General features: G+C 45.1%; 1 protein-coding gene across 6 annotated transcripts in view; it reads left to right on the top strand.

The window, feature by feature from the left end:
- PTPN12 (protein tyrosine phosphatase non-receptor type 12) overlaps positions 1 to 11,855 on the top strand; it is a 179,321-nt gene extending 167,466 nt beyond the window's left edge. For all 6 annotated transcript variants that reach the window (XR_004540573.1, XM_033957666.1, XM_033957664.1 and 3 more), the window contains one exon: positions 11,149 to 11,855. Coding sequence is in view for 5 of the 6 variants with exons in the window: in XM_033957666.1 (XP_033813557.1) it covers positions 11,149 to 11,201 (53 nt within the window). In the remaining variant the exon portion in view is untranslated. The remainder of the gene's footprint in view (positions 1 to 11,148) is intronic.
- Positions 11,856 to 24,053: the final 12,198 nt, after the last annotated feature.

The raw sequence follows: 24,053 nt of genomic DNA, 5'->3' as shown, positions 1-24,053 counted from the left end.
TTTTCCTTCTGATTATCAGTAACAGTTACCGACAGGTCTGCAGCATTCGGGTTTTATGATAGTACAACCCGATTCAAAATAGCCAAGCAATTGTTAGTGAATCAATCGCTTGGCTATTTTGCATGGGGTTTTACTCATTTGCAAAGGACCGGATCAGATAATTGATTGAGTGGTAAGCAGTTTAGTGAATCGGGTCAGGGAATGATCGCAAAACCAGTAAAACTAGTTTTGCAATTGTCGGGAAAGGATCGGAAGCTTTAGTGAATCTAGCCCTTAGTCCTCCAGTGCCCACTGTTTTGAATGTCAGTTTTGAAATGCCAAAGCCACAAATGGCGGTATACAAGTCCCCATTCCCTTCATCCCTTTTTAAAGATTGGTGGTGGTTTGGCCACCCTCCAGTCTTCAGATATTGTGGTAGAGCTTTTTTTGCCCCACTTTCTGGCCTTATCAACTGAACAGTCTGCTGACTGCTTTGCCTCCATCTAAAATATGACTAAAGGTCAGTTACAGCTTTTTAGTTATCCAGCATCTGCCCTACAAAACTTTTTTTTTCTTGGTTCTTCAGCAAGCTGCATCTATTATTCCTTCAAGTCTGCATTAAAAACTTGACTCTGTGCGCACACACTTCGATCTAGCTGGTTAAACACCAGTTGCATGGTTGCACTACAGAACTGAAACCTGTAACTTTACAGCTCAGAGACAAAAATATTAAATATAAATGGCACCATCCATTTGCATTAGTGTTTTATTTTCAAGGCAAACTACTTTTGGTAAAATATGAACTGAAGCACAATGTATTTTGGAGGCTCCAGATGATAATCGAACACTATCTTAAGTACAACAATCGATTTCTCTTTTAAAACCTTGCCCTCTGTGGCAGAGAGTGAGAGTGGAAAAGAAGAGACTGACGCAACAAAAATCTGACTTTACATTGCCATCGTCTAGAAATACATGTCTTTTCTCTTTTCCAGGCAATGCCAATGTTATTGAAGATTGATCAGATTGCCACCATTTGTTGTTCATAATAAAATAGACCACATCTGAAAACTTTATATGTACAGTGGTACCTTGGTTTGCGAGCATAATTAGTTCCAGAAGCATGCTCGTATATCAAAGCGAATTTTCCAATAGGATATAATGGAAACTTTAATAGAAAATACAGTATTGTATGTACTTGTATTGCAAGATCTCACTCGTTTTGAACAGTCCTACACTGCGGGTGAATTGGGTGTGATGCTTTTATTATGTTCAGCCACGCTCAAAGTGAGATGTGCGTATGTTGTGCGCGCTTGAACTGCAGGTGCATGTATTACGTTCAGACGCAGTGATGTGACGCGCTATATTGTGCGTATTTGATGCGACGTATGTATATGTGCTCGTACTGCAAGACAACACTTATCCTGTTAAAATTTAAGAATATTTTGCTTGTCTTGCAAAACACTTGTAAACCACGTTAAACGCTATCCAACATTTGACTATCTCTATCTATCTATCTATAAATAATCATAATCTGTGGATTTATATGGGTGCTGCAAGGTGAGCTCCACTGCCTCTCCTTATGGATATAGCCGTTTATCCTGTTCTACTGTTGTTTGGATTGGGAACATGGGAAGGATTGTTTGATATGGAGTATGGTAATCTTACTAAGTCATATTATGTCCTTTTGGACAAACTACTTTTGTGTCCAGACTTTATTCTTTGGTATATTTTCCTTTTTATACTAAACTAATAATGGAGACAATGTGGATGTGATTGAAAGTGAAGGGATTAAATGATTGGTGGCGAAAAAGGGCAAATAGGATGCTAGGAATGATTAAGAAGGGGATCACGGAGAAGGTTATCATGCCGCTGTACCGGGCCATGGTACGCCCTCACCTGGAATACTGCGTCCAGCACTGGTCACTGTACATGAAGGACATGGTACTACTTGAAAGGGTCCAGAGAAGAGCAACTAAAATGGTTAAGGGCTGGAGGAGATGTCGTACAGTGAGAGATTAGAGAAACTGGGCCTTGCTCCCTTGAAAGACTGAGAGGGGACATGATCGAAACATTCTAGATACTGAAAGGAATAGACTTAGTAGATAAAGACAGATTGTTCACCCTCTCCAAGATAGGGAGAACGAGAGGGCACTCTCTGAAGTTAAAAGGGGATAGATTCCGTACAAACATAAGGAAGTTCTTCACCCAGAGTGGTGGAAAACTGGAACGCTCTTCCGGAGGCTGTTATAGGGGAAAACACCCTCCAGGGATTCAAGACAAAGTTAGACAAGTTCCTGCTGAACCGGAACGTACACAAGTAGGGCTGGTCTCAGTTAGGGCACTGGTCTTTGACCTAGGGGCCGCCGCAGGAGCGGACTTCTGGGCACGATGGACAACTGATCTGACCCAGCAGCGGCAATTCTTATGTTCTTATGTACCCCATTTAAGAGTGAAAAAAATTAAAATTTGCATAAATGCATAAAGCCATATTTTTGGATGGTCATATCTTCAGCTCTACTTGACTGTACAAGCTCATATTGCAAATCTTGGAAGTACCTCATGGTACATGTCTGCTGGTAAAGTTATACCCTCAGCTGACTTACCTACCAGCAGCAGTATGGAGCTAAACTGTGTCAAAAATTTTCATTTGTGAATTTTTTTTGCCTATTTTGCTGACCTGTAGAAATGGAAGCACATTCGCAAAAGATTTCAAACTTGGCACAGAAACTGCCCCAAGGTTTTGTACCAAACTGCAAAATTTTGGACTCCTAGGTAGTTTCCTTATGCTGCATTGCTTAAGCAAAGTTGGCATTTTAGGTCACACGAGGTATGGGAGTGGATCGATTGCTTTTGTTCAACCACCCCTTGCTCCTGACCAAATTTAGATAGATCCAAAAAATTTTGCAGAGTTTCATTTGAGACCCTAGACAACACCCTTGTAAAATTTGGTTGGATTTCAAGGGGGTTGAGCATGGGCAGTTTTCAGTATTGGTCCATTTGACATGGAATGGCCCTTTAATTTTCTTGTACAAATTGTCTACTGTACTTACATGAGCTGAAACTTCCTTAGAAGACTTAGAAACTGTAGAGTCTAGTCTCAGGAGAGCTTACCATATGCTCTCTAAAGTCACCACTGCAGATTTAGATGTTACTTCAGCATCATCTTGTTCATCTGCACTCGCAGCAGCTCCAGTCCCTCGATACTGGGATTCCCCGTGAGATTATCTTCGCAGATTAGTCCCTGCAACAACAGGTTTCAGTGGGGGAATGGACGCCAGAGGTGATAAGGTGACATCAAACTCCAGTTCCTCGGGTTCTTTCCCACCTGGAGGTACAGCGGAGAGCTCTCCAGCTATTCCCGTGGGACCTTTGAGTTTGGCGTACTTCAAGATCGGCTGCTGGTGCTGAGAAGAAGATGTCTTTACCGCTGAGGGAGCAGCTTTGAATGTTCCCTTTCGTTTTGTATGAGGCTACTTACATGAGCTGAAACTTCCTTAGAAGACTTAGAAACTGTAGAGTGTAGTCTCGTTTCGTTTTGTATGAGGCATGATAAGGTAAGAGAGGAAAACTTGTAACACAACAGAGCTAAACTTAGAACGCTGAGCTCAGGCTGCTGCCATCTAAATAATTTTGCCTAAATTATTATACTTGTTTATGACTTTACTACTACTAATTATTTCTATAGCACTACCAGACTTACGCAGCACTGTACAGAGTCACAAAGAAGACAGTCCCTTCTCGAAAGAGCTTACAATCTAAAAGACAAGACAAACAGGATGTCATGGATACAGTTAAGGGGAACCGTTAATCTTCTGGCTTGGTTGGTGGGCAGAGGAGGAGTAGGGTTATGGATTGAAGGCTTTATCAAAAAGGTGGGTTTTTGGTCTGCTTTTAAACCAGGGTAAGAGAAGGGGCTTGGACAAATTCAGGTCATTTATTCCAGGCAGAATTGGCAGTGGAGGAGAAAGGGTACAGCTAAGAGCTGAGGAACGGAATTCTCTGGGAGGTGTATAAGAAGAGAGAAGCGAAGAGAAATATTGAGGGGCAGCAGAATGAACACATTTGTAGGTCAGCAATAGGAGCTTAAACTGTATGTGAAGGCAGATAAGGAGACAAATTTTATTCCAAAGCTGATCTTTAGAAATCTGAATAGAAAGATTCAGATTTCATATATTTGATGAAAGAAACCTCCAAGGGTAGATAGGTTCTATATCAATTGAAACAATTGGGAAGTATGGGGGTGCCTAATTTTAGACTCTTCCAAGCAGCACAACTGCAGATTACAGTGAAATAGAATTTCTAAAACTTTGATACTTTTAGAACAGTTACCAACAGTCCCACTATGGGCCATACCTTGGCTTCCAAAATTGCAACTTCTTAGGCTAATTTAGATGGCTAATTTAGATGGTATTGAGATACCCTTTTCATGGTCTTACAGCCATATTGTATAAGCCCCTGGAGTGATTTCTTTGAGCAAAGAATTCATTGTGTACCCTCAGTCAATTATGGACTGAAAATGGACTGATCTTGGGATACCTTACAGGAGGAGTATGGTTTTGGCCATACCTGACTTTTTTTAATATACTCAATTGAGAGATCTCCTTTATGAAAAGGTGAGTGATGAATTGTCTGTGTGACACGTTCCTGGATCAAGCGATAAAAAGGGTCACTGTAAAAAGTCTATTACTAGATTATATCTTGCATTTGTGTTACATACAAATCCTGTAATACAATATACGGAAAAAAATGGGAACAAGATCTAGACCAAGAATATGATTCTGCAATTTGAAAATGAAGTTTTAAAAATGTGTTGAGAGTTTCTTATTTACTTATTTTATTTTTTTTTAGCCTGTCTGTCTAAAGGAGCTCAGAATGGGTTAGAAATTAGGTACTCAAGCATTTTCCTTATCTGTTCTGGGAGGCTCACAATCTATCTATTGTACTCGTATCTAGGGCAGTGGAGGATTAAGTGACTTGCCCAGAGTCACAAGGAGCAACACGGGGTTTGAACCCATAACCTGAGGGTGCTGAGGCTATACTCTAACCACTATGTCCCACACTCCTCTAAGCTCTCTGAATGAAAATGGGCATAAAGTACTTTATAGGTAGTACTACACCCCACAGCATTTATATAAGATTTATAAATCAGGTAGTGCTCGGTGTTGGAGAAATTGTGGTGCAGTGAGAGACTTTTTGGACTTGTTCTATAATTAAAGAATTTTGGAGGCAGTTATACACATATACATCTCTTACTGGAGAAATGTAACTACAGGATGTGGTGTGTTGCTTATTGCAAGAGAAACACCCTTCTATTTCTATAGAGATATACTTTTAGCATGTCACTTATTTACTGCTTGAAAAGTACTGATAGCATCTCACTGGAAGAACTTTTGAGAAAAGTTTATTTTATTTGTCTTTACAATGAAACTTACAGCATTGAAAACTGGATACACAATCAATGGAGAGACCCTTCTCAGCAATTATAGACATACACAGCTCTGTATTATTTCTGCCTTTTAATGTTTTCTTAGTTGTGATAATACCGTACTTGAAGGACTGAGGTTGTTTGGATGACCTAGGATAGTTGAATTTTGATTTGGGGTGGGTTGGGGATTGTTTCTCTCTTCCATATCTATGTATTTGAAGGCTTTTTTTTTTTGTTAAAGATGAAAAAAGTACATTAAAAAAATTTGATGCTACAAGAGGAACATTGGCTACCAATTTATTATAGAATTCCTTTAAGAATTCTAATACTTGCTTATAAATCCTCTCTCTATACTGGACACCCATCATGCATGTTATGCTCTTCCCAATCATCTGTTGCTTCACATCTTCTTGTTCATTTAGATATTACCCACCAGTTGACTTTCTATACATTACATTGAAAGTGTTTTACTTTAATAAAGCTTTCCTTTAAGATTATTATGAGTTCCCATAGGAGAATGAGTACCTTGACCAACTTGGCTACATGAGTTCGGTTCGGTGAGCAGATGAAAGCACAGTGCCCAACAAAAGCTCAATGCCCGACAGTATGACGCAGGAACTACTCCTGCTGGAGCATTGGTCAAAGACTTGGCAACTAAGTTTCAATGCCAAAAAATGCAAGGTCATGCACTTTGGCGGCAAAAATCCATGCAGGACTTACACCCTAAATGGTGAGATCCTAGCAAGGACTGTAGCAGAACGTGACTTGGGGGTGATCATTAGCGAAGACATGAAGACTGCCAATCAAGTGGAGAAAGCTTCATCCAGGGCTAGACAAATCATGGGCTGTATCCGTAGAAGTTTTGTCAGCCGTAAGCCCGAGGTCATAATGCCGTTGTACAGATCCATGGTAAGACCTCATCTGGAATACTGTGTGCAATTCTGAAGGCCGCATTATCAAAAAGATGTGTGGAGAGTTGAGTCGATTCAGTGAATGGCCACCAGGATGGTCTCAGGACTCAAGGATCTCCTGTATGAGGAACGACTGGGTAAGTTGCAGCTGTACTCACTCGAGGAACGCAGAGAGAGGGCATGATCGAGACGTTCAAATATGTCACAGGCCGTATCGAGGTGGAAGAGGATCTCTTTTTCCTTAAAGGACCCACGGTAACAAGAGGGCATCTGTTGAAAATCAGGGGTGGGAAATTTCATGGCGACACCAGAAAATATTTCTTCACCGAAAGGGTGGTTGATCGCTGGAATAATCTTCCACAACAGGTAATTGAGGCCAGCAGCGTGCCAGATTTTAAGAAAAGATGGGATTGGCATGTGGGATCTCTTCATGGAGGTAGTTAGGGGTGTGCCATTAGTGTGGGCAGACTAGATGGGCCGTGGCCCTTTTCTACCGTCATGTTATATGTTTCTAAATTCATTACCTCTAACTTATTGAGGCTTGTACTTTCCTCCCCTCTTTTGTGGTGATAAATTTTGTTTTATAATACATAATAGAGGCTGGTTAAATTTCTGTTTTGGTTATGGTGCCAAAACTGGCACAAATTAATTTTCCTTGTGTGGTTTTGCCAAAGGCTAGAGCCATGGTTTGGTTTCTGCAGAAACTGACAATGTGTTTTTGGTGAACGCTGAAAATTTGTACTTATTGCTGTTTTTCTCAGAGAGTACCTATAAGTAGACAATCCTGGTGGTCTCAGGGCAGGAGTGATCCCCAGTTATTCCTGTCCGTGCTGGCTTTGCTCTCAAAATGGCTGGCATGACCTCTAGTAGCAATCTTGTAAGACTGCTGCAAGAGTTCAGGGCAGCCAATTTGAGAGTAAAGCTGACATGGGCAAGAACAACTAAAGATCACTCCTGTTCTGAGTATATTACTAGATCAAAATGGTTTGCAACATAGTATGGGGGGGAGCTATTATTTGCATTCTTGTTTTTGTGTGTGTCTCTAATGCAATTGTTGCAAATAAAGAAATTATGGTCTTGTATAATATTTTTATGGTAAATAGAGTGCTCCAAATAAAAGCTTTTTATAGAAAAGAAATTTAAATCTGTAAATTTGGAATAAGCTCCTTATTTATTAATTAGCCTCTCTGTGGTGTATGACATCAGTTGTCGCTCCAAATGTGGCAATGGCAGTCTTTGTAAAACCACTGCAGTTTTTAGTTTCTTTACATTTCCTGAGGAGATAAAATATGGTCTTTCATTATTTAAATTATATATATATATATATATATATATATATATATATATATATATATTCTGATTTGGATATGATTTGGGTAATTCTAAAGAATTTCCAGGCTCTGTTGAATATGATGAAGGTGCAGCGTTTTAATCAGACATGTAGTTGCAGAAGCTAGATCCTATGAGAGAGGAACCTGCAGTGATTGTTTTCCAGCACAAATACTATCAGTGTCAGTGGGGAAATATTATAATTAAATGAAATTTATATATTAGAATATAATTTGAGAAATATATTGCTCTTGATTGTAATTTTTCAGAGCTTATAGTCCTCACATTCAGTAACACCAATGTACTTTTTTAAAAAAAATTTCAGATTGTGCATCACCCGACTTACCTTGGTATCCTGTCTTCAGTCCTGCAGGTCAGCGGCAGCTGTACAGAAAGACTGCCTGTAGCCTGCACTGGACCCTTCTCCCATTCTGAAGATGTGAAGTTGTGTCAAAAGGGATGGACTAGGTCAGAGGGAAGGGCCTGGTGTAGGCCGCAGGCAGCCTTTCTGTACAGCTACTGCTGGCCAGTAGGGCCAAAGACTGGATGCAAAGGTAGGCTTGCTGTAGAGAAAAAGCAGCTGTGGTTGGGGAGAGAGATGCTAGACCAGGCAGAGAGGGAATTGAGAGAACTGGAACAGGGCCAAGAGGGGAGTAAGGGGGGTAATAAGAAGAGATACCCCAGGGGAAGAGTTGGTCCTAGAGATAGAGGGAGGGGAGTAGATGGGGTAGGGAGATATTAATGTGGGGGGGGAGGCCCTGTCCCCATCTCTCTCACTGCAATACCCATTCAATGGCTGGTGGGGTAGCTGAAGCCCTGTCAGCTTAAATCTGCTGCCTGAGTTGTCCCCTTCCTTCTCTTCCTCAGAAATGAGGAAATCATAGAAACATAGAAATAGACGGCAGATAAGGGCCCACGGCCCATCTAGTCTGCCCACCTTAATGTCCCTCCCCTACCTTTGCCCTGTGAAGAGATCCCATGTGCCGATCCCATTTGGCCTTAAAATCAGGCACGCTGCTGGCCTCAATCACCTGTAGTAGAAGATTATTCCAGCGATCAACCACTCTTTCAGTGAAAAAGAATTTCCTGGTGTCACCTCGTAGTTTCCCGCCCCTGATTTTCAACGGATGCCCTCTTGTTGTCGTGGGACCCTTGAAAAAGATGTGTCTCCACCAGCGATGTGTCTCCAACCACTGACACTTGTACTCCCCAAGCATGAACTGAGCATGCTTGGGGAGTGCCAGCATTGGCAACTGGGGCACTCTGATGACTTCCTCACTCTTTGGGAGACTTTTGCAGTTGATTTCTTTAACTGGTGGGGCTTTGGCATCCCCAGCAACAAAAGCACAGTTACTTACCGTAACAGGTGTTATCCAGGGACAGCAGGCAGCCTATTCTCACATGAGTGACCTCCAAGCTAACCAGGATGGGATGGTGAGAGTGTTGGCAACTTAGGAGAATAAATTTTGTAATACTCTCTGGCCAAAATGGCCATCCTGTCTGGAGAAAACATCCAGACAATAATGAGAGGTGAAAATATGATCCGAGGACCAGGTGGCAGTTTTGCCAGTGTTCTCAATAGGAGTGGATCTGAGGAAAGCCACTGAAGCCACCATGGCTCTAACTTTGTAGGCTGTGACTTGATTATGTAGATGCAGTCCAACCTGAGCATAGCAGAAAGAGATACAAGCAGCCATCCAGTTGGAGATGGTTCGCTTAGAAATCGGATGTCCCAACTTGTTTGGATCGAAGGAGACAAAAAGTTGAGGAGCAGATCTGTGTGGTTTGGTGCGCTCTTAAGTAGAAGGCCAAAGCCTACTTATAGTCTAGGGTATGAAGAGCTGATTCTCCAGGATAAGAACGAGGTCTTGGAAAGAACACTGTAAGTACAATGGATTGGTTGAGATGAAATTCTGAAACCACTTTAGGTAAGAATTTAGGATGAGTTCGAAGGACCACCTTATCATGATGAAAAACTGTGAAAGGTGGATCAGCAACTAAAGCTTGCAGCTCACTGATTCTTTGAGCAGATGTGAGGGCAATGAGAAACACCACTTTCCAAGTGAGATATTTCAGATGAGCCATAAATGGAGGCTTCAGTTGAGTAAGAACAACATTGAGATCCCAAATCACTGGAAGTGGTTTCAGAGGAGGTTTGACATTGAAAAGTCCTTTCATAAATCTGGAAACCCAAGTCCTGCTTAAGCTAAGTGCTAAAATTTTTTTTGTATATGTCATCATCTACAGTGACTCTCAAACATACTAGAACTTTCATGTGCAAGAGTTTTTTTGAAACAGATTGAAGCAATATTCTGTGGAGTTAGTGATCAAAGTTTTTATAAAATTACAATGACTGGAAGGTGAACTCTTCACCCAAGGGAGGTTTTCAAGCCTTCCTTATAGAGTTCCACATCTTTGAGAATTTTTATAAACTTTATTTTGATCACTCTCCATGAATTTTGTAGTATTTTCAGGTCAGTTGCACAATTTGTTATTCTCAGACCTTTTCTGACTTGTCTAACAGTTGCCATCCCTGAATATATTATAGTAAAATTATATAAGGAGCAGTGATTGGCTGGTGGTATCTAGAAGGTGGAGTCTTGAATATATAAGGGCGATGTTCTGCAGTGTTTCCTGCTGTCAGCATCACATTGATTGTGAAATCTGAAGGATTTGCACGGAGGGTCATGGTGGATTGCCTTTGATGCAGGAAGTTTTTCACCCCTGACGCAGCAAGAGTGAAATGGAGATTTCCCGTAGGGTGGGTTGTTTACCCACGAGGCCCGGGTAGTGAGGCTTGGGAGTAATCCTGATTGAAGACAGCTGGGACTTCATGGACAGTTACGTTTTTCTTTTTTCCTTGCTCAAGTTGCAATATTTCTGACTGTGCCTCTGGACTGCAGTCTTTTTTCACACAGTGTTTGTATGTGAGATTTTGGCATGCTGAATGTGAGGTGTTTTTTGGGGGAGCTGCTATTGTGCCTCATTTTTTTCACCACTGTTTTTGATATAGTGAAGACACATAAGTGGAGTTTGTTTTTTTTTAGCCATATGAAGCTTAACTGAGGCTTTTTCTCCACTTTTTTTCTGTCTTCTTTTTTTCAGACTTCTTTTTTTCAGACTGTGGGTGTATGTGTGGGTGGCCTTGCAGTGTCCCATAAGACCCTTGAATGTTAGATTTAGGGCGCATTTTGAGGTAAATGGTGATTGTGTCCCTATCCTTAGTAAGTTTGAAGTAGTGTTATAAGATATTTTACCTAATGTGGGGAAGGAGGGAGAAAAATTGTGTGGACCCCAGTCCCTTCCTATGTTCCCCCTTCCAATGGACTGCTGACTATGCCTCACCTTTAATTGCATGATTGTGACTAAAATTTTTAATTGAAATGCAGCCCTAGTTGCATTAAAAATTTCTCTTATGACATAGGTTTTAGTTAATTTAGGCAAGAATAACTAAACAATTAAAAAAATATGTATAGTTCAAAACAATTTCTTTTCTCTCTACAGGTTTCAGTAGCAATTATAGAAAACCAAGAGATCCATCTTCTGACTGGACATGATGGAGAAGCTGATGGGCACAAGATAAATTATACTGGAACTGAGTGCCACAGCCACAATAGTATTTCACATTTTTATTTTTTTGACTAACACAGAAAAGTGTAGATGTGATATTGTACACTTTACTGTATACCCCACATATACCTTAAACATTGGAGTCAAGTACTAAATCCTATTTCTTTGCTGGGACCATTTACCTGCCTTATATAACAAGAGAAAAGTATTTCAAATGGTTTATTTTGTAACAAAGTATTATTGCCTTAATGTCTCTTAACCCTGTTACACGCTGCTTGTAGACATGTTAATATAGTGACTTTTATGATACAGTTTATGGACTACTCCTTTTTTCTAATTTTTGATTACTATGTATGCATTGTTTTTTATATGTACAGGGCAAGTAAGTATATAATTTGAAAAAGCTGCAATCTTAAATATTAACAGAAGATGTAAGAAATCTCTGCATGATCTAAATCTCTATGTTCCTTATTTGTAAATTATTTGCCCTGACGTTTTAAACAAATTATTTTGAATTGTGTTAACTTCTGTAAACGTGCAGACATTATTACAAGTTAGCACAGATAGACTGTAATACATTTTGTAAATTGTAAGCAAAAAAAAGTTATTTTTATATTATATACTGTTAATTGTCAATCCCACATTGTTGTGATTTTCATTTTTTCATGAGAGATTAAGTGCTTTGGAACAGTGAATTCTCTCAGCATCTGTTTAGTTCAGGTTGCTATAGTGTGCTGATTTTATATATATATATATATATATATATATATATATAAGGAATTCATTGTTTAGTTGTACTGATAGGAAATTGAGGCAAATAGACAAGGAACTTCCATTTATCAGTTTCCTAGAAATAACTGTTTTTCACAAAATAATGTGCTGTCTCTGCAATGAGAGGGCATAGGATGAAGTTAAGAGGTGAAAGGCTCCGGAGTAATCTAAGAAAATACCTTTTTTACAGAAAGGGTATGGAACAGTCTCCTGGAAGAGGTGGTGGAGACAGAGACTGTGTCTGAATTCAAGAAGGCCTGGGATAGGCACGTGGGATCTCTCAGAGAGAAAAAGATAATGGTTACTGCGGATGGGAAGACTAGATGGGCCATTTGGTCTTTATCTGCCATCATGTTTCTATCTCCTCTATTGGAACAGAGTCACTTTTAAGAGCAGGACCAGCAACACTTTTTATATCCTGGTGCTAAGGGCGTAAGCCTTTCCAGTCCAGATCTTTCCTTGGATATTGGAGAAGCACATTATGGGAGTGGGAAACAATTGGTAGCCCTTTCCCAGAGCAGATGATAGCAGACTACCCCATGGTTTCCCATCAGGAGGCAGTTGTCTTTTGGAGACCTTGGACCACTTAAAGCATGATTTTTTTTTTTGTTTTTTGGTATAAGATGAAGGTGTTTATATTGTAACAAAATAGAAAAAGTAAGATTTAGAAATAAGTCTCCCTATGCCTAAACAAATCTCAATATTCAGTCTATATTAGGTTCAAAGATAAATGTCAGTATTGAGATTTGAATGTTGTCAGAAGAAATGGAAGAAAAGAGCAGAGGAACAGTCTGAACTAGCTCTTTTCTGGCCAAAAGCAGAGATTCAATGAAAATTTTTAGAATCTCCATAGGTAGTGAACACTAGATCAGATCTAGGAACGTTAATTAGGTGCACATGCCTCAATTTAATGATGTCTATTCTTTTAACTAAAGTATTTTCATTCTATTGGACCTTTTCCCCATCTTCTCTTTTCATATTCTTCCATAGCCCCCTTCCTTTTCAGTGCCTCTTAACTTATCCCTTATCACTATCTCTCTACCACCTCACCCACAGCCCAATATGCTCCCACCCAATATCTCTCTAATAAATATGAGCCTTCAAACTTAGTCCTTTCCCATCTGCATGATCTACCTAATCAGACTTCCTGCTGTTTCCTGACCCTAAATATTGCTTGCTTTCTTGGAGCTTCAGCTTGCTCATGTCTCTTGCTCCAAGGTCTTTCCTTTCCCAGCCAATGCTGACCAGATGGGGTTATGGGGCCCAGGGCAAATCAGCTAGTGAGTTGTCCCCTTCACTCAGTTGTGCCCCTTACCTCTTTTTTTCCTCTTTCCTTACATGCATACTGGCCTTTTTATTTTTCTCCTTTTTGCTCCAACACTGGCTCCTCTGTCTTCCTCTCTAAGGTCCCCACACAATCTCCTACCAGCTAGAAATTAGTTCTCCTAGCCTCTCTGAGCCTCACCTCCTTACCCTATCTGCTGTCCATCTATTTCATATGTAGATTAAAAGCTTTGCTGGAACATTATGACTTTAAATTGGTGGTGAAGAAATGTGTTTTGGTGACAGTGCAGGAGGCTGCTGACCACATTAAGAAGTACTCTTCAGGCCCACTTCCATATCCTCATCTAGAAGGCGTTTTAGATGAGGGCAGTGGTGGTCTGCTACTGTCATGGGTATAGTTTTTCTCCTCTCTTGCTTTTCCTAGACAAATCAGGGATTTTGCTCTTGCCCATGACAAGAGGGCCCAGAGGTTCCAGACAGCTCCCCAGTCAAAACCAGGGACAAGCTTTTCACTGGCTCTAAAAGAGCATAATATCAGTTCCTATCATTTTCCTGCTGCCCTACTGGTAGGAGGAAGACTAAATTTTTTCCATGTAAGGTGACACTTTGTTACCCATCCACTGGTCTGAGGATATAATCTGAAATTGGACAGACTCTCTCCATTGAGAACATTAAGCTCTTAGCATCAGGAATTCTTTAAAGAGGAACCCTTCTCATTTATGGCCCAAGAGGACAGCGATTTTATTCTAAGTACTTCTTGGTGTTCAGCATTGGTAAGTAAAGGCTATAACCATTCTAAATGAAATGCTGCAAGCCTGGTTTTCTTTGAGAAGTGGGCCCTCAGTTCACTTTTAAATAAAATTTGATTTTCTTGAAGCCTTCCATTAGGCCCCTGCAGTGACTAGAGATCCTAAATGCTGTCTTGACCCAGGTGATGAAAGCTCTCTTTGAACTTCTGAACATCTGTTATTTAAAGTACCTGACTTGGATGTAGTCAATTCAATATGCAGGGCCTTAGTAGCTAAGCCTTCTTACCAGTTTAACAATAGTTACTTCTTAAGGTAGGGTTGGAGTTTCATCTTAACCAACATTTTCCTAAAACCTTATACCCACATAGTGGAGGGAGGATTTAGTGAGCAAGGTTTCCTTGTTAAGACTGCTCTGATACAAGCTGTATGGCTAGATCACCAAATAGGAAATAATATGCCTCACCTTTGCATAGGACCTCTTGATATGTCCAGGTAAGATCATGCCTGAAGTGGTTTGCCTTCTAGAGAATAAGATTGTTGCCCTAATACAAACATCAGATACTTCTCCATGGAGGCCTCCTATGCTACTATGTAAAGTCTGCAAATGCTGAACTTCCACTGCCATACTATTGTTGAAATTAATTTACATTCTTCTGAGTAGCATCTCTAGTCTGTTCTCAGCCTTTCATTTTTAGTTTGTTTACAATGGCGTACACTGGCTGCAAACTCAAAATGGCTTCTTTGACCTTCAGGCTAGTATTGGGAGACTACCAGTGAAGGTTGGAGCAGCTGGGGCTTACTTGTATCCCTGGTAGGCTACTTAGACCACTTGGGGGGGAGGGGAGGGGTGGACTGGTTCGAGTTGGCCTTTACATCAGTTTATGATTCTAAAGATACCCTATCTGATACTACTCAAACCCAAAATTAGATAGGAGATAAACTGGAATTGAGATATCTAGGTTAGGACATGTTCAAAAATACTAGCAAAATTTGGCAGGCTATGATGACATTTTATCACAAAAAAAAAAAAAAATCAATGAGGTCAACTTAAACATGCTTTGTCAGTCACTTTAAAAACCTACTTTTTTTTTAACCTAAGTTGTCAAAGCACTTAAACACTTTCCCATATCACACTGGGGGTGGGGGGAGGAGGAGGAGGGGCTCCCATTGTGAGGCCTACCTAATTTTCAAGATGATACCTCTGCGGCAGGAAAGCACAGTTACTTATCGTAACAGGTGTTATCCAGGGACAGCAGGCATATATTCTCACATGTGGGTGACGTCATCTACGGAGCCCCAGCGCGGACAGCTTTTCAAGCAAACTTGATTGAAGTTTCAAGTTTGCTACACTGCACCACGCATGTGCATGCCTTCTTGCCCACTAGAGGGCGCATCCCCACCTCGTGGTCCTCAGTTCCATAACCAGCAAAGAAGCCATCCCCGGGGAGGAGGGCGGATTGTGAGAATATATGCCTGCTGTCCCTGGATAACACCTGTTACGGTAAGTAACTGTGCTTTATCCCAGGACAAGCAGGCATGATATTCTCACATGTGGGTGACCTCCAAGCCAACCAAAAAAGGATAGGTGGGAGGATGGCAATTTAGGAAAACAGGTTACGTAACACCGACTGGCCAAACCGGCCGTCGCTTCTGGACAAAGTGTCCAGACAGTAGTGGGAGGTGAACGTATGAACCGAAGACCAAGTGGCAGCTTTACATATGTCCTCCACAGGAGTAGACCGGAGGAAAGCAACAGAAGCTGCCATAGCCCTGACCTTATGCCCCGTGACTCGACCATGGAGCGTGAGACCAGCCTGAGCATAGCAAAAAGAAATACAAGCAGCCAACCAGTTGGACAAGGTGCGCTTGGAAACAGGATGTCCCAACCGATTAGGATCAAAGGACAAAAACAATTGAGGAACCTTCCGATGAGACTTGGTACGTTGGAGATAAAAAGCCAACGCCCTCTTACAGTCAAGCGTGTGAAGCGCCGCCTCTCCAGGATGAGAGTGGGGCTTCGGGAAGAACACCGGAAGAACAATAGACTGATTGAGGTGGAAATCAGACACAACCTTAGGTAGAAATTTAGGATGGGTGCGAAGAACCACCTTGTCATGATGGAACACAGTAAAGGGCGGGTCCGCAACCAAAGCCTGAAGCTCACTAATCCGACGAGCCGACGTGAGCGCAAGTAAAAAGACCACCTTCCATGTGAGAAACTTAAGAAGAGACTTATCAATCGGCTCAAAAGGAGGTTTCATCAGCTGAGCCAAGATCACATTAAGATCCCAAACCACAGGAGGAGGTTTCAGAGGAGGATTAACATTAACTAAACCCCTCATGAAACGAACCCCTCATGAAATGAGGATGAAGAGAGAGAGAACGTCCCTCTAGATGCCGATGGAAAGCAGCAAAAGCACTGAGATGTACCCGGATGGAAGTCGTCTTCAGCCCAGACTTGGACAAATGCAACAAATATTCCAGAACCGAGGACACCGGAACCAAACTCGGATCCAGATGGTGCGAGGCACACCAGGATGAAAATCTGGTCCACTTCTGGGAATAACAAAGCCGAGTCGAGGCCTTGCGCGAGGCTTCCAACACCTCCCTGACCGCCGAAGTCAGGGGGAAAGGAACCAAGCCGTCAGATGTAATGACTGAAGATTGGGATGCAACAGCGAACCCCGACTCTGAGACAGCAGAGAGGGAAACACAAGCAGAAGTAGAGGCTCCCTGGTACTGAGTTGAAGAAGCAGGGAGAACCAGTGCTGACGAGGCCAACGACGCGCAATGAGAATCATAGTGGCTCTGGATGACTTGAGGTGAACCAACGTCCTCAAGATCAGAGGAAAAGGAGGAAACGCATAAAGGAATCTCCCTTCCCAGTCGAGAAGGAAGGCGTCTGCCTCGAGACGGTCATGGGAGTAAATCCGTGAATAATAGAGGGGCAGTTTGCGAGTCTCTGGGGAGGCAAACAGATCCACCTGAGGAGTCCCCCAGCGGTGGAAGACCTCGCGCAGGACTCGGGAGTTCAGCGACCACTCGTGCGGCCGGAGAAGACGACTGAGTTTGTCGGCCAGGCAATTCTTCTCTCCCTGAATGTAAACCGCCCGCAGGAAGATGTTCTGGGAGGTCACCCATTCCCAAAGGCGCAAAGCTTCCCTGCACAGGGACCAAGAACACGTCCCCCCTTGCTTGTTGACATAATACATTGCCACTTGGTTGTCCGTCCGTACCAGGACCACCTGATTGCGCAGCAGATGACCGAACGCTCGAGCTGCCAGAAAAATGGCACGAAGCTCCAACACATTGATGTGACAAAGACAGTCCTCCGCCGACCATAGCGCTTGAGTCCGCAGACTGTCGAGGTGAGCTCCCCACGCGTACTCCGAAGAGTCCGTGGTCAGGACTTTGCGATGCGGAGGGACGAGAAAGAGCAAACCCCCGGAAAGATTGGAAGAGTTGGTCCACCAACGGAGCGATCGTCTCAAAGAAGGAGTCACCGTTACAGGAAGGGAAAGCGGGTCTCAATCCTGACGCCACTGGGAGGCCAAGGTCCACTGAGGGAGTCTCAGATGCAATCGGGCAAACGGCGTGACATGAACTGTTGAAGCCATGTGGCCGAGCAGAATCATCAGCCTGTGTGCAGAAACGGAGCGCTGCCGTAAAATCTGACGGGCCAGGCAAAGCAGAGCCTCCAGTCTCGACGAGGGAAGGAACGCACGAAGGGCACAGCTGCGATTTGGGAAAATTTACCTCGAACCCCAGACGCTGAAGAAAAATGATAGTCTGTCGGGTCGCTGAGATAACCCCCTCCCGGGACGAAGCTTTGATCAGCCAATCGTCCAGGTAGGGGAAGACCTGCAGCCCCTGGGATCTCAGGGCAGCCGCGACCACCACCATACACTTCGTGAAAACCTGAGGAGAGGAGGCCAGCCCGAAGGGAAGGACGCGATACTGGAGGTGCAACTCCCCCACCTGGAACCGTAAGAACTTGCGGAAGGCGGGATGCACCGGAACATGAGTATATGCTTCCTTCAGGTCCAGGGAGCACATCCAGTCCCCCGAGTAACATAGTAACATAGTAGATGACGGCAGATAAAGACCCGAATGGTCCATCCAGTCTGCCCAACCTGATTCAATTAAAATTTTTTTTTTTTTTTTCTTTTTAGCTATTTCTGGGCGAGAATCCAAAGCTTTTCCCGGTACTGTGCTTGGGTTCCAACTGCCGAAATCTCTGTTAAGACTTACTCCAGCCCATCTACACCCTCCCAGCCATTGAAGCCCTCCCCTGCCCATCCTCCTCCAAACGGCCATGCACAGACACAGACCGTACAAGTCTGCCCAGTAACTGGCCTAGTTCAATCTTTAATATTATTTTCTGATTCTAAATCTTCTGTGTTCATCCCACGCTTCTTTGAACTCAGTCACAGTTTTACTCTCCACCACCTCTCTCGGGAGCGCATTCCAGGCATCCACCACCCTCTCCGTAAAGTAGAATTTCCTAACATTGCCCCTGAATCTACCACCCCTCAACCTCAAATTATGTCCTCTGGTTTTACCATTTTCCTTTCTCTGGAAAAGATTTTGTTCTACGTTAATACCCTTTAAGTATTTGAACGTCTGAATCATATCTCCCCTGTCTCTCCTTTCCTCTAGGGTATACATATTCAGGGCTTCCAGTCTCTCCTCATACGTCTTCTGGCGCAAGCCTCCTATCATTTTCGTCGCCCTCCTCTGGACCGCCTCAAGTCTTCTTACGTCTTTCGCCAGATACGGTCTCCAAAACTGAACACAATACTCCAAGTGGGGCCTCACCAATGACCTGTACAGGGGCATCAACACCTTCTTCCTTCTACTGACTACGCCTCTCTTTATACAGCCCAGAATCCTTCTGGCAGCAGCCACTGCCTTGTCACACTGTTTTTTCGCCTTTAGATCTTCAGACACTATCACCCCAAGGTCCCAAGTCTAACAGAGGGTACAGGACTGGGAGGGACAACATACGGAACTTCTCCCGGACAAGAAACTTGTTGAGCCCTCGGAGGTCCAGAATTGGGCGCAAGTCCCCTGTCTTCTTCGGGACCAAGAAGTACCGGGAGTAAAACCCCCGTCCCCTTTGGTTCGGGGGAACAGGCTCCACCGCCCGAAGGCTCAACAAGGACTTGGCTTCCGACAGAAGAAGAGGGAGCTGGTCTCGACAGCCAAGAGAAGCCCCCGGCGGATGTTCCGGCGGACTGGCTAAGAAGTTTAGCGAGTAACCTTCGGAGATGATCCGGAGCACCCAAGCGTCCGACGTGATCTCGGCCCAGGCTGGAAGAAAGGCCTGCAATCGGCCCCCGATAGGAAGGGGGTCCTTCGACAGTGCGGAGGGGGCCCGCCCCCAACCGCGCATCACGTCAAAAAGACTGAGCGGGCTTAGACGCTCCTTGCGCCTGAGGCTTTGGTTGGGACGCTCTGCCCTGCTGCGGGGGACGTCGGGGCAGAGGCCTCGAGAAGGCCGGCATCGGCCCAGGCTGGAAGAAAGGCCTGCAATCGGCCCCTGATAGGAAGGGGGTCCTTCGACAGTGCGGAGGGGGCCCGCCCCCAACCGCACATCACGTCAAAAAGACTGAGCGGGCTTAGACGCTCCTTGCGCCTGAGGCTTTGGTTGGGACGCTCTGCCCTGCTGCGGGGGACGTCGGGGCAGAGGCCTCGAGAAGGCCGGCATCGACTTCTGCGGGTACCGCCGCGGAGGAGGTCTAAACGGCTTCTGCGGCGGAACCCGGGGTTTAGGACGGACCAATGAGGCAATAGAGCGCTCATGTTCGGACAAGTGTTTGGTCGCCGCCTCCAAGGACTCATCAAACAACTCGGAGCCAACACAGGGGAGATTGGCCAGACGTTCTTGCAAGTTCGGGTCCATGCCCAAAGTACGAAGCCATGCGAGACGGCGCATCGCCACCGCAAAAGCGGATACGCGAGAGGCCAACTCAAAGGCATCGTAAACTGCGTGAAAAAGGTAGACGCGCAGCTGAGATAAATTGGCCATAAAGGCTCCAAAATCCTCCTTATGGGAATCCGGCATGACCCCATAATACCTGGGCAACGCCTTCACCATCTGCCTTAAATAGGATGAGAAGGTGAATGCGTAATTAAGGACCCTGGCAGCCATCATGGAGTTGGAATAGAGGCGACGACCAAACTTGTCCAGGGTCCGCCCCTCCCTCCCGGGGGGAACCGCAGCAGAGACCCGAGAAGGCTGGGACTTCTTCAACGCCGACTCCACCAGGAATGACTGGTGAGACAACTGCGCTCTATCGAAGCCCTTACAAGGGACTGTGCGGTACTTAGACTCCATCTTAGATGGAACTGCTGTGACTGTAAGAGGGGAATCCAAGTTCCTCAGGAAGGTCTGGTGTAGAACCTTGTTAAGAGGCAGCCAAGGAGTCTCTCTGGGAGGAGAGGGCAAATCCTGCTCCTCCAGAAATTCCTTCGTGTATTGCGACCCTGACGCCAGATCAAGGTCCAAAGTCCTCCCCATATCCAGCACAAATCGTGAAAAGGAGGAGGGCTTCGAAGGCGGCGAGGGAGAATGAGAAGCCATCGTCGCCAAGAAGGAAGGGGAAGCCTCACGAGAATAACGAGGTTCCTTCCCCGTGCCCGAACCCCAAGAGGCCGCACCAAGCGACCTCGACGGGGTCGGGGACCGGCCATGCCCTGAGGAACCCCTTCGGGAGGTCCCCGGGGTATGGGGGACCGAGGCACGTCCCCTCCGTCTTGGCGAAGAGTCCCTCGAGTACTCAACCTCGGAGGAACGGAGAAGCCTCGGATTATCGAGGCGAAGCTCGGAGACCCGAAGGGTCTCGGCCCCGGTCGGCGAGGAGCGACCCGTTGACGTTTGGGCTTCCTCGGCCGACCCGAGGGCGAGGAGCCCCGGGAGGATCTCGACGAGGAGGAGGAGGTGGAGGAGGAGATCCTCTGAACCCTCCGCACCTTGTCCCGAGGCCGCATGCTCCGCTCAGGCTGGTCAGCCGAGGTCGAGGGCAAGGCCGGGGCCGAGGCCGAAGCCGTCCCGGGGGCCGAAGTCGAGGGCACCGAGACCGAGGCCGCCGAAGGCGGCTGGAGGTGCGCGAGGGCACCGGACAGCTCCGAGGTAATGAGCGCACGGAGCAAGTCCTGAAAGGCCGGCACCGCCATCATGGCAGGTAGATCCGAGGCCGGTGGGTGCTCCCTCGAGGGCGACCTCGGTCTCGAGTATTCCCGCGGGGCACCAGACTTCGACGCTCGGGGCGGGGCCGAGGATGACCCACCCGCCCCCGTCGATCCTGAGGATGGCTTCTTCGAGGCTGGAAGAGAAGAAGGAAGTGAGGACTTACCCTTCGTCGACTTCGGGGTCGAGGAGACCGGCTTCGACGAAGCAGGCTGTCGGGGCGAGGTCGAGGGAGACGAGGCCGAGGTCAAGGCCGGGGCCAAAGCCGAGGCCGACGTCGAGGCCTTCCCCGCCCCGGCGTCCACCGCAAAGAGCTCCGCCATACGAGCGCGACGGCGGCGGAGGGCCCTGGTTTGAAAAGTAGAGCACCGAGTACAGGAGTCGGTCGGGTGCTCAAGGCCCAGACAAAGTAAGCACCACCGGTGAGGATCAGTGATCGAAAGGAGACGATCGCACCGGGTGCACTTTTTAAAACCCGTCAAGGGACGGGACATGGACACGAAACCCGGCCGGGAACGAGCGAGGTCCCGCGGCCGCGGCTCTCGGGAGCCCCCGGAGCCGAACGAAAGAAAAATAAAAGTTTTTTTTTTTTTTTTTGACGAAAACCGATACAGAATCAAAGAAAAAAAACAAAGTAAGCACAGCGACCGAGAGGGAAACACTCAGCCGCGGTGTCAGAAGGTTAAACAAGAAGAGCACAATTTCCACAGGGCTTCTGGCTCCGCGGAAAAGACTGAACTGAGGACCACGAGGTGGGGATGCGCCCTCTAGTGGGCAAGAAGGCATGCACATGCGTGGTGCAGTGTAGCAAACTTGAAACTTCAATCAAGTTTGCTTGAAAAGCTGTCCGCGCTGGGGCTCCGTAGATGACGTCACCCACAAGTGAGAATATCATGCCTGCTTGTCCTGGGATAATAGCCATTCTGAGCAGTGAGCTTAGACATAGGCGCTTAGTGTGCCTACATGCTGAGTTCACTGCATTGCGTGTGATTGGTCGGGCGGTGGTACGTGCAAGACTAGAGCAGGAAGTCAGCCTGTATGGAGTTCATCCTCCCCACCCATGCATTTACATAGTGTCTGCCCTCAACCCAGCTTTGGCCAATTGGAAACAAAGACACGCGACAGGGATCCACCTCCCCTACCTCCATCTCCTCCCGTTTTGGAGGAAGGCTGAGAAAATTGAAGCAGGGCTCTCCAGTGTACAGGGAGTTCATGAGGTGGACCGGGAGAGGAAATTCTGTTATTCTTAGAATGCCTTCATATTCAGTGTTTACGGATTTCCCTTTTGTTCAATTAGGTATCGAGTTAACCGAGACTGGTGCAGTCAGAGTGCAGAGATCTTTATTCGCCTTGATTATGTGTATGATTGAGGAGAAAGGGCAAATATTATGTCCGACACACTTCGAGCTTCTTGCATTTGTGAGGCACTCGTGCATATTGCACAAACAAAACTATGTCTTCACGGTTTAGAAATTATTTCAGAGGGCTAAGGCAGGGGGGGGGAGAAGAGAACTGGATGGAAGAAGGGTCTATGGACAGCTGAGAATGGCATGTATGGTGATGGTGTAAAGGGAGACAGACTGCAGGAAAGGAATTCCCTGTTACTCTCTCATTTAACTTTTGTTTTAATGACAGCAAAGAGCGATAGCGAAGAAAAGCTGGCCAAAAGCCCTTGATAAGACATTAGCAGCACACTGCATACTGATGGAGAGAGATGAATGAACCATGGAGTGGAGGGAGTGATGTTATGATAGACAGATTCAGGCATCTTAGTCAACTTCTTTAAGAGCTTAAACAATATGGCCAAATAGTGTCAGACAGGTTAAAGAGTGGCCAAATAGTGTCAGACAGGTTAAAGAGTAGCCTAATACTGCAGATGCCTGAGATCCAAGGGAACTAGGTTTGATTCCCCACTGCATCTCCTTGTGATTCTGGGAAAGTTACTTAACTCTCCACTGTCCCAAATACAAATAAGTACTAAGGGGACAGGTAACTTATGGGGACGGTGGGAATTCCTCATGGGGATGGGCGGGGATGGGGGAATTCCTCGTGGGGACAGAGGAGATTCTGATGGGGACGGGTGCAATTTCTGTCCCCGCACAACTCTCTAGTTCAGCTAAGAAGCCAACCAGGGGAGGTGGGTGGATTGTGAGAATATCTGGCTGCTGTCCCTAGATAATACCTGTTATGGTAAGTAACTGCTTTATCCCAGGACAAGCAGGCAACATATTCTCATATGTGGGTGACCTCCAAACTAACCAGAATGGGATGGTGGGAGTGTTGGCCTTTTAAGAAAATAAATTTTGTAATACTGCTTGGCTGAAGTGCCCATCCCATCTGGAACAAGATTCCAGACTGTAATGTGAGGTGAAATGTATGAACCAGGGACCAAGTGGCAGTTTTGCAGATTTCTTCTATCTGAATGAAACACAGGAAAGCTACTGAAGCTGCCATAGCTCTAACTTTATGGGCTCTCCAGTTGTAACCCAGCCTGAGTGTAACAGAATGAGATGCATGCTCCCACCCAATTGGATATTGCTCTTTTGGAAACAGGATGTTCCAACTTGTTAGGATCAAAGGAGACAAAAAATTGGGGAGATGATCTATGTAATTTAGTCCTTTGCAAATAGTAAGACAATGCTTGTTTACGGTCCAGGGCATGAAGAACTGTTTCTCCTGGATGAGAATGAGTCTTTGGAAAAAATATTGAAAGTACAATCGACTGACTTGAGAAGAAATTCAGCAACCACCTTTGGTAAAATCTTTGGATGAGTACGAAGTACCACTTTATCATGTTGAAGAAGGTGGGTTTTACGGTGCACTTTTTAAATGTAGAACAGCAC

Source organism: Geotrypetes seraphini, chromosome 9 (assembly GCF_902459505.1).
Source record: "Geotrypetes seraphini chromosome 9, aGeoSer1.1, whole genome shotgun sequence".
In the NCBI taxonomy this organism is placed as follows: Eukaryota; Metazoa; Chordata; class Amphibia; order Gymnophiona; family Dermophiidae; genus Geotrypetes; species Geotrypetes seraphini.
The sequence above is the reverse complement of the archived record's forward strand: the minus strand, read 5'-3'. Positions and strand labels throughout refer to the sequence as shown.